Raw genomic sequence first — 11,880 nt, 5'->3', positions numbered from 1 at the left:
GCCCGCATGAAGAGACAGGGGTTCTAAACTATGAAACACACCCTTCTCCCCTCGCCACTATATAAGACAATGACACAATGTAACCAGGGTTCCACTACATGAGGTCTGCAGCCTCTGCGTTAAAAGGACTCACATGTCAAATACAGAACTAAGTCAACCTCAGCGTGAGCTTTGGTGGCGAATGGTATGAACTTTGAACTTATTCACTACAGAAGTGATACTTCCTAGCAGTTGAGTTAGCAGCGGCCGCTGTAGACGTGGGCTAGGAAAGGACGGACGACGGATCCAGTCTAACAACCAGACGAAGATACCACCACGTATCCAATTTACCACCAGAGACATTCTCCCGAGTACAGGAAGATCTGTTGGCCAACCCGGCCAGCATCTACGACCAATCTACCGAGCGCAGCTCAGAGTAAATATTTATTGCATTTTCCTTTTCCAAATGGGCGGTAATTTAGAATGCATAAGATACTGTATTTACGATAGCATAGCTGCTTTCTCTTTTCTTGTCTTCACTCTCTTTCATTCAAGCCCAACCCCTTTGTGTAACAAGCCGCCATGCTGGTTTAGTCCACTAGGGCACATTCTCCTATCATTTCCTTGTAACCATATCTGTTTGTTATGCATTTCTGTGAATTACTTAGATTAGTATATAAATGATTTTAAGACAATTGATGTATGGATGACTCATAGTGAAGCCTGGGTTCGTGCAGATAACCAACAATTTACGACGTTTGGAATGAGATTGACGTGAGGTAAACTAACACATCATTAATCAGAGGACTCATAGATCAGATATTATAATATCTGAAAGTTATATTAGGAAAATTATAACTTTCTAATCTGAATATTTTCCTTAGTGCCCCGACCTCCTAGTTAATTACAGTTACACGATTAATCAGTTTAATCGCGTAATAATAATTACAGAGAGTTATTTGATAAACATGTCTTCAGTTTAATGATGCCAAAGACACGACAACTGCTATATGAATGTCCTCAGTATATTACTGTATAGACTGCTGTATGAATGTCCTCAGTATATTACTGTATAGACTGCTGTATGAATGTCCTCAGTATAGTACTGTATAGACTGCTGTATGAATGTCCTCAGTATATTACTGTATAGACTGCTATATGAATGGCCTCAGTATAGTACTGTATAGACTGCTGTATGAATGTCCTCAGTATAGTACTGTATAGACTGCTATATGAACGTCCTCAGTATAGTACTGTATAGACTGCTGTATGAATGTCCTCAGTATATTACTGTATAGACTGCTGTATGAATGTCCTCAGTATAGTACTGTATAGACTGCTGTATGAATGTCCTCAGTATAGTACTGTATAGACTGCTGTATGAATGTCCTCAGTATATTACTGTATAGACTGCTGTATGAATGTCGTCAGTATATTACTGTATAGACTGCTGTATGAATGTCCTCAGTATAGTACTGTATAGACTGCTGTATGAATGTCCTCAGTATATTACTGTATAGACTGCTGTATGAATGTCCTCAGTATATTACTGTATAGACTGCTGTATGAATGTCGTCAGTATATTACTGTATAGACTGCTGTATGAATGTCGTCAGTATATTACTGTATAGACTGCTGTATGAATGTCCTCAGTATAGTACTGTATAGACTGCTGTATGAATGTGGTCAGTATTAGTACTGTAAGTAGAGGTTATCATGATGGCATGTTCTCTCAAATCAAACCAGGGAGCAAAGTTCAAAGTCAAGCCATTTAGCGGTTCATCATGCGTTACCGTGGAAACGTCTAAGGACTTGAAGTTCATTAGTAAGAGTATTGACGTCTGATAGTTCAGATAATGATTGTGAATATTTGTTGGTTCGGTCAGATAACCTGGAACAAACGTAGTAGATGAAGTGAGTATTATTGTGGAAAACAAATGAAACCACTTCAAAGTCCACATTCAATGTATTTATTACAAAGTCTTCAAAAACCCCAGTCATAGTTTACTAGGCTTACCTCGTTGCTAAGACAACAACACACAAGCCAATCCCTCCCAGCCTGCTTCCATGTAGATCATTTAGATTCAGGTGTGTTGGACTGTACACATTAATATGATTTATTATATACCACAACAACATTACATGTTGGACTGTACACATTAATATGATTTATTATATACCACAACAACATTACATGTTGGACTGTACACATTAATATGATTTATTATTGGAGAATACCATAACAACATTACATGTTGGACTGTACACATTAATATGATTTATTATTGGCGAATACCACAACAACATTACATATTGGACTGTACAGATTAATATGATTTATTATATACCACAACAACATTACATGGTGGACTGTACACATTAATATGATTTATTATATACTACAACAACATTTCATGTTGGACTGTACACATATGATTTATTATATACCACAACAACATTACATGTTGGACTGAACACATTAATATGATTTATTATAAACCACAACAACATGTCATGTTGGACTGTACACATTAATATGATTTATTATATACCACAACAACATTTCATGTTGGACTGAACACATTAATATGATTTATTATATACCACAACAACATTACATGTTGGACTGAACACATTAATATGATTTATTATATACCACAACAACATTTCATGTTGGACTGTACACATTAATATGATTTATTATATACCACAACAACATTTCATGTTGGACTGAACACATTAATATGATTTATTATATACCACAACAACATTACATGTTGGACTGTACACATTAATATGATTTATTATATACCACAACAACATGTCATGTTGGACTGAACACATTAATATGATTTATTATATACCACAACAACATGTCATGTTGGACTGTACACATTAATATGATTTATTATATACCACAACAACATGTCATGTTGGACTGTGCACATTAATATGATTTATTATATACCACAACAACATTACATGTTGGACTGAACACATTAATATGATTTATTATATACCACAACAACATTTCATGTTGGACTGTACACATTAATATGATTTATTATTGGAGAATACCACAACAACATTACATGTTGGACTGAACACATTAATATGATTTATTATATACCACAACAACATTACATGTTGGACTGTACACATTAATGTTATTTATTATATACCACAACAACATTACATGTTGGACTGAACACATTAATATGATTTATTATATACCACAACAACATTTCATGTTGGACTGTACACATATGATTTATTATATACCACAACAACATTACATGTTGGACTGAACACATTAATATGATTTATTATATACCACAACAACATTACATGTTGGACTGAACACATTAATATGATTTATTATATACCACAACAACATTACATGTTGGACTGAACACATTAATATGATTTATTATATACCACAACAACATTACATGTTGGACTGAACACATTAATATGATTTATTATATACCACAACAACATTACATGTTGGACTGTACACATTAATATGATTTATTATATACCACAACAACATTTCATGTTGGACTGAACACATTAATATGATTTATTATATACCACAACAACATTACATGTTGGACTGTACACATTAATATGATGTATTATATACCACAACAACATTTCATGTTGGACTGTACACATTAATATGATTTATTATATACCACAACAACATTTCATGTTGGACTGTACACATTAATATGATTTATTATATACCACAACAACATTACATGTTGGACTGAACACATTAATATGATTTATTATATACCACAACAACATTTCATGTTGGACTGAACACATTAATATGATTTATTATATACCACAACAACATTTCATGTTGGACTGTACACATTAATATGATTTATTATATACCACAACAACATTACATGTTGGACTGAACAAATTAATGTTATTTATTATATACCACAACAACATGTCATGTTGGACTGTACACATTAATATGATTTATTATATACCACAACAACATTTCATGTTGGACTGAACACATATGATTTATTATATACCACAACAACATTACATGTTGGACTGTACACATTAATATGATTTATTATATACCACAACAACATTTCATGTTGGACTGTACACATTAATATGATTTATTATATACCACAACAACATTACATGTTGGACTGTACACATATGATTTATTATATACCACAACAACATTACATGTTGGACTGAACACATTAATATGATTTATTATATACCACAACAACATTACATGTTGGACTGAACACATTAATATGATTTATTATATACCACAACAACATTACATGTTGGACTGTACACATTAATATGATGTATTATATACCACAACAACATTTCATGTTGGACTGTACACATTAATATGATTTATTATATACCACAACAACATTACATGTTGGACTGTACACATTAATATGATTTATTATATACCACAACAACATTACATGTTGGACTGAAGACATTAATATGAATTATTATATACCACAACAACATTTCATGTTGGACAGAACACATTAATATGATTTATTATATACCACAACAACATTACATGTTGGACTGAACACATTAATATGATTTATTATATACCACAACAACATTACATGTTGGACTGTACACATTAATATGATTTATTATTGGAGAATACCACAACAACATTACATGTTGGACTGTACACATTAATATGATTTATTATATACCACAACAACATTACATGTTGGACTGTACACATTAATATGATTTATTATATACCACAACAACATTTCATGTTGGACTGTACACATTAATATGATTTATTATATACCACAACAACATTACATGTTGGACTGTACACATTAATATGATTTATTTTATACCACAACAACATTTCATGTTGGACTGTACACATTAATATGATTTATTATATACCACAACAACATTACATGTTGGACTGAACACATTAATATGATTTATTATATACCACAACAACATTACATGTTGGACTGAACACATTAATATGATTTATTATATACCACAACAACATTACATGTTGGACTGTACACATTAATATGATTTATTATTGGAGAATACCACAACAACATTTCATGTTGGACTGTACACATTAATATGATTTATTATATACCACAACAACATGTCATGTTGGACTGAACACATTAATGTTATTTATTAAAAACAAAGGAGGACAAAGGCACTCTTCATATAATTCATTTAAATGCCTTTATCTGTATGTTATGTTCAATAGAAACAAAGTTTAAAAAAATCCTACGCGTTTCGGCTGCATGGCCTTCGTCAGGGAGTACAAAGAATAATACAATGACTTCTTTTGAACAGCTTTTCCAATTAGCCCTAATTTGAAGAGGGAGTGGTTACACAATGAATTGGACACACCTAGAGACGCCTTCAAGACCTCTTAGCGGAACACAAGTACGCTATACGGGTAGGCAATGAAGACTACACCATGGCAACCCTGCCTCCCTACAAGCTGTGGGTATTGATCATGTTCCGGCCTCTATTAGAAAAGGGGACCGTCTTAAACAGTTAAACCAAAGGGAAAGTTTTTGGATTTACAAATTACAAGCCACTAAATACCCTGGTTTAAATGAAGATATGGATTTCTCACCATTCCTGTAGGGTTGTGATAGGTCCATTTGCTATCATCTAGTGGTCATTTTGCTCAATTGCCCTCAGCTATGTTTAGACTATTGTTGTTCATGTTTGGCTGTGTTCTAGTGTACTATGGAATATATTGCTTTCTTATTCTTCACACTTCTCCCAGTCATGTTTAAGGTTAGAACTACCTTTCTAAGTGTTCTGATACTTCTAGCTTGGAGTTGTATTTTTTTTGATAACATAGCTACAGTATTTCACTTTGTAATGTGTATAGTATTGCTTACTAGGTGTGTCCAATCAATTTTAACCACTCCCTCTTCAAATTAGGGCTAATTGGAAAAGCTGTTCAAAGGAGGACATTGTATTATTTCTTTGTACTCCCTGACGAAGGCCATGCAGCCGAAACGCGTCAGATTTTTAAAACCTTGTTTCTATTGAACATGCCATACAAATAAAGGCATTTTAATCAATTATATGAAGAGTGCCTTGGTCCTCCTTTCTATTTTATACTGTACTATGCAACCTATTATGTCTATGCAACCTATTATGTGTCAAGGGAAGCACATTTTACTCCTGAACGTGTTTAGGCTTGCCATAACAAAGGGGTTGAATACTTTCTGACTCAAGACATTTCAGATTTAAATCTTTTATTCATTTGTAAAAAAGAAAATAAAAACATATTTCCACTTTGACATTATGAGTTATTGTGTGTAGGACAGTGACAGTAAAATCTCAATTTAATCGATTTAAAAATTCAGCGTGTAAACAACAAAATGTGGAAAAGGTCTAGGCAGTGAATACTTTCTGAAGGCCCTGTAGCTGGTATCATGACTTTCAGCATGACAATCAACATCATAACTAAAAGTGAGAAAGAACTATCTCACAGATCCAGGAACGGTTAAATGAACACGGATAGTCCTGCCATGTCCTTGGTCTGATGAACTGTGAGTTAACAACACACAGTTCTCCACTCCACCACCATTAGGCTGTCCACTCCCCCAGTACCTGCAGTAGAAACAACACAGTTAGACTGACCACTCTCTCAGAACCTAGAGTATGAACAATACAGAGCTAGACTGGATACTCTCTAAGAATCTAGAGTATGAAAAACACACAGAATCAGTCCTACCCCTAAACGGTGGTCAGAGTTGTTAGAGCAGTAGTCTCTTACTTTGGGGTGGTCAGTGGGTTGCCGTCCACCCATTTCCAGGTCCCCTCAGTAACAGTGTCAGTCAGACCAATCCAGAAACCCTTGTTGGGGTTGAAGAGAAACTCCTGTTGGTGAGAAAGAGCTGATATTGTCAACTACTATAGACTACATGTGTTAAATACTGGAAGATACATTACTGACCAAGGGATGTTTGATCATAACCCCCCCGCCATATCTCTCTCTCTTTCTCTCTCACCTGTTCCTTATCACTGTTGATGATCACCAGGTCTGCTCCTCTCTCCAGACAGTCATCTTTGCTCTCCCCCCGGGTTTTAGTCTCAGTAGACAGGAAGTACCAACTGGATTCAAACTTCTTCCAGTCTTTAGGGCAGGTTTGTTCTACAAGACAAAAACATGAATTTCCATCTTATTATTCTGCACCTATTATTTTAGAATACAAACACAAGTTGACTGGATATTAGATATGTGATGTTATGATCATTTATTTGGTAAACTCACTCAGATTAGAGAACTTTCTCATGAGATAATTTTTCTCTTTCTGTTGCTGGTCTCTCTCTTTAGTCAGGGTGTTACTGCTGGTCTGTAGCTGGTCTCTCTCTTTAGTCAGAAGGCTGTAACTGGTCTGTAGCTGGTCTCTCTCTTTAGTCAGCTTGTTGTAACTGGTCTGTAGCTGGTCTCTCTCTTTAGTCAGAAGGCTGTAACTGGTCTGTAGCTGGTCTCTCTCTGTTGAGTCGTGATGACCAATGACTCCATCTGTAAAAGGGAAAAGTTAATCAAACATGTAACTACCACACCATTGATGATTAAGGATGATTAACTATAATTAAGGATGATTAAGGATGATTAAGTATGATTAAGGATAATTAAGGATGATTAAGTATGATTAAGGTTGATTAAGGATGATTAAGTATGATTAAGTATGATTAAGGATGATTAAGTATGCTACTTAAGTCTCAGTGACAAAATACTAAACTTACAGTAGACAGACAGGCATATGATCCCAGTCAGTAGGAGAACACACCCCAGACACACTGCAGCAACTCCAGAGGGTCTCTTCCTGTCACGTCCTGACCAGCAGATGGAGCTATTGTTTTAGTTTTGGGGTCAGGACGTGGCAGTTTTGTGTATGGGGATGTTTGTGTTGTTGATTGGGACTTCCAATTGAAGGCAGGTGTGTTGAGTTGCCTTTGATTGGAAGTCCTATATAGGTGTGTGTGTTTTTCTTTGGGGTTGTGGGTGATTGTTTTTGCACTGCGTTTATAGCCTGCAGAACTGTAGCTGTTGTCACCTTTATTGTGTTGTTAACCTCTATGGGCTAGGTGGGACGCTGACCATTTGTTGAACTTCTTTTCCATCTCTATCATTTACTAAGGATCTCTGCTCTAACGTGACACTTCCCACGTCTTCCATAGGCTCTCAGAGCCCGGGAAAAAACAGAATGTCGTCATTCCAGCCCCAGGCTGAAACACATTATCGCCTTTCTCAAGTGGCCGATCAAGAGACACTGGCTTATGCGCGTGACCCCGACCGCCCCCGCCTTTGGGATTTTTTCCTCTGTTTGCCGAAAAGGAGATTCCCTGTCGGAATATTATCGCTTTTCTACGAGAAAAATGGCATACAAATGGATTTTAAACAGCGGTTGACATGCTTCGAAGTACGGTAATGGAATATTTAGAATTTTTTGGTCACGAATTGCGCCATGCTCGTAACCCTTATTTACCCTTTCGGATAGTGTCTTGAACACAGGAACAAAACGTCGCTGTTTGGATATAACGATGGATTATTTTGGACCAAACCAACATTTGTTATTGAAGTAGAAGTCCTGGGAGTACATTCTGACGAAGACAGCAAAGGTAATACAATTTTTCTTATAGTAAATCTGACTTTGATGAGTGCTAAACTTGCTGGGTGTCTAAATAGCTAGCCCTGTGATGCCGGGCTATCTACTGAGAATATTGCAAAATGTGCTTTCACCGAAAAGCTATTTTAAAATCGGACATATCGAGTGCATAGAGGAGTTCTGTATCTATAATTCTTAAAATAATTGTTATGCTTTTTGTGAACGTTTATCGTGAGTAATTTAGTAAATTCACCGGCAGTGTTCGGTGGGAATGCTAGTCACAGGCTAGTCACATGCTAATGTAAAAAGCTGGTTTTTGATATAAATATGAACTTGATTGAACAAAACATGATGTATTGTATAACATAATGTCCTAGGGTTGTCATCTGATGAAGATCATCAAAGGTTAGTGCTACATTTAGCTGTGGTTTGGGTTTATGTGACATTATATGCTAGCTTGAAAAATTGGTGTCTGATTATTTCTGGCTGGGTACTCTGCTGACATAATCTAATGTTTTGCTTTCGTTTTAAAGCCTTTTTGAAATCGGACAGTGTGGTTAGATTAACGAGAGTCTTATATTTAAAATGGTGTAAAATAGTCATATGTTTGAAAAATTTAAGGTTTTGCATTTCTAAGGTTTTTGAATAACGCGCCATGGGATTGCACTGGCTGTTACGTAGGTGGGACGATTTGGTGCCACCTAGCCCAGAGAGGTTAAAATATGTTGGTATTACAGACTCAAACAGGGAGAGGTTGAAAATGTAAGTGAAGACACATGCAAGTTGGTCAGCACATGCTCAGAGTACAATTCCTGGTAATCCGTCTGGCCCTGCGGCCTTGTGAATGTTGACCTGTCTAAAGGTCTTACTCACATCGGCTAAGGAGAGTGTGATTCCACAGTCGTCCAGAACAAAGCCATATTACTACATGGTAATCTCACCTGTTTAGTGTGCGTGTGTGTGCGTGTGTGTGCGTGTGTGTGTGTGTGTGTGTGTGTGTGTGTGTGTGTGTGTGTGTGTGTGTGTGTGTGTGTGTGTGTGTGTGTGTGTGTGTGTGTGTGTGTGTGTGTAATCTTACCTGAAGCAACAACTCCATCTCTTGAACTGGGCTTGAAGGCTCTTACATTGGAATATAATTGGCCATCAATCTCTGTGTTTTTCATTGCATCAGGCTCATCGTATTCAAATCCATCTGAGTTTTCATAGACTCCCTCTGACATCTTAACACACTTGTGGTGAAATACAGTAACTTCTACTTCTAACCTCAACTCTAATATACGTCTATAGCTGTGTCTTCTCCCTGCAAAGTCCTGCGTCTGTGTGACTTTAGGTAGTGAAACTCTATCAACCAACCACAGTGAAGGGGAAATTGTGAAATTAGCACAACCCTGGCCACTACGTGACTCCCAACAGCCTTAGATTGATAATATAATACATGATATGACTCCCACCAGTCTTAGTTAGATAATATAATACATGATGACTCCCACCAGCCTTAGTGTGATAATATAATACATGATATGACTCCCACCAGCCTTAGTGTGATAATATAATACATGATATGACTCCCACCATCCTTAGTGTGATAATATAATACATGATATGACTCCCACCAGCCTTAGTGTGATAATATAATACATGATATGACTCCCACCATCCTTAGTGTGATAATATAATACATGATATGACTCCCACCATCCTTAGTGTGATAATATAATACATGATATGACTCCCACCAGCCTTAGTGTGATAATATAATACATGATATGACTCCCACCATCCTTAGTTTGATTATACACTGCTCAAAAAAATAAAGGGAACACTAAAATAACACATCCTAGATCTTAATGAATGAAATAATCTTATGAAATACTTTTTTCTTTACATAGTTGAATGTGCTGACAATAAAATCACACAAAAATAATTGATTGAAATCCAATTTATCAACCCATGGAGGTCTGGATTTGGAGTCACACTCAAAATTAAAGTGGAAAAACACACTACAGGCTGATCCAACTTTGATGTAATGTCCTTAAAACAAGTCAAAATGAGGCTCAGTAGTGTGTGTGGCCTCCACGTGCCTGTATGACCTCCCTACAATGCCTGGACATGCTCCTGATGAGGTGGCGGATGGTCTCCTGAGGGATCTCCTCCCAGACCTGGACTAAAGCATCCGCCAACTCCTGGACAGTCTGTGGTGCAACGTGGCGTTGGTGGATGGAGCGAGACATGATGTCCCAGAGGTGCTCAATTGGATTCAGGTCTGGGGAACGGGCGGGCCAGTCCATAGCATCAATGCCTTCCTCTTGCAGGAACTGCTGACACACTCCAGCCACATGAGGTCTAGCATTGTCTTGCATTAGGAGGAACCCAGGGCCAACCGCACCAGCATATGGTCTCACAAGGGGTCTGAGGATCTCATTTCGGTACCTAATGGCAGTCAGGCTACCTCTGGCGAGCACATGGAGAGCTGTGCGGCCCCCAAAGAAATGCCACCCCACACAATGACCACCGCCAAACCGGTCATGCTGGAGGATGTTGCAGGCAGCAGAACGTTCTCCACGGCGTCTCCAGACTCTGTCACGTCTGTCACATGTGCTCAGTGTTAACCTGTTGGGGGTAGGGGGCAGTATTTACACGGCCGGATAAAAAACGTACCCGATTTAACCTCTTACATCTAGACGTTCCGCTAGCGGAACACCTGCTCCAATATCCAATGATAAGCGTTGCGCGAATTACAAATTCCTCAAAAATACAAAAACTTCAATTTTTCAAACATATGACTATTTTACAGCATTTTAAAGACAAGACTCTCCTTTATCTAACCACACTGTCCGATTTCTAAAAGGCTTTACAGCGAAAGCAAAATATTAGATTATGTCAGCAGAGTACCCAGCTGGTGAGTGCTAAACTTGCTGGGTGTCTAAATAGCTACATTTTACATTTTACATTTTAGTCATTTAGCAGACGCTCTTATCCAGAGCGACTTACAAATTGGTGCATTCACCTATAATATCCAGTGGAACAACCACTTTACAATAGTGCATCTAAATCTTTTAAGGGGGGGTTAGAAGGATTACCTTATCCTAACCCAGGTATTCCTTGAAGAGGTGGGGTTTCAGGTGTCTCCGGAAGGTGGTGATTGACTCCGCTGTCCTGGCGTCGTGAGGGAGCTTGTTCCACCATTGGGGTGCCAGAGCAGCGAACAGTTTTGACTGGGCTGAGCGGGAACTGTGCTTCCTCA

The 11,880-nt window shown here is 37.3% G+C and overlaps 1 protein-coding gene across 1 annotated transcript; it reads right to left on the bottom strand.

Annotated features, from left to right (window-relative positions):
• Positions 1-6,349: 6,349 nt before the first annotated feature.
• LOC123733108 (C-type lectin domain family 4 member E-like) lies at positions 6,350-10,086 on the bottom strand. Its single transcript, XM_045712468.1, has 5 exons — positions 9,715-10,086; positions 7,295-7,549; positions 7,032-7,174; positions 6,797-6,900; positions 6,350-6,630 (listed from the first exon to the last, which is right to left on the bottom strand). Exons 1-5 carry the CDS (start codon positions 9,854-9,856, stop codon positions 6,501-6,503), a joined length of 774 nt encoding a protein of 257 aa, XP_045568424.1. The 5' UTR covers positions 9,857-10,086; the 3' UTR covers positions 6,350-6,500.
• Between the last annotated feature and the right edge of the window lie 1,794 nt (positions 10,087-11,880).

The sequence above is a fragment of the Salmo salar genome, unplaced genomic scaffold (assembly GCF_905237065.1).
Source record: "Salmo salar unplaced genomic scaffold, Ssal_v3.1, whole genome shotgun sequence".
NCBI classification, from domain to species: domain Eukaryota; kingdom Metazoa; phylum Chordata; class Actinopteri; order Salmoniformes; family Salmonidae; genus Salmo; species Salmo salar.
The sequence above is the reverse complement of the archived record's forward strand: the minus strand, read 5'-3'. Positions and strand labels throughout refer to the sequence as shown.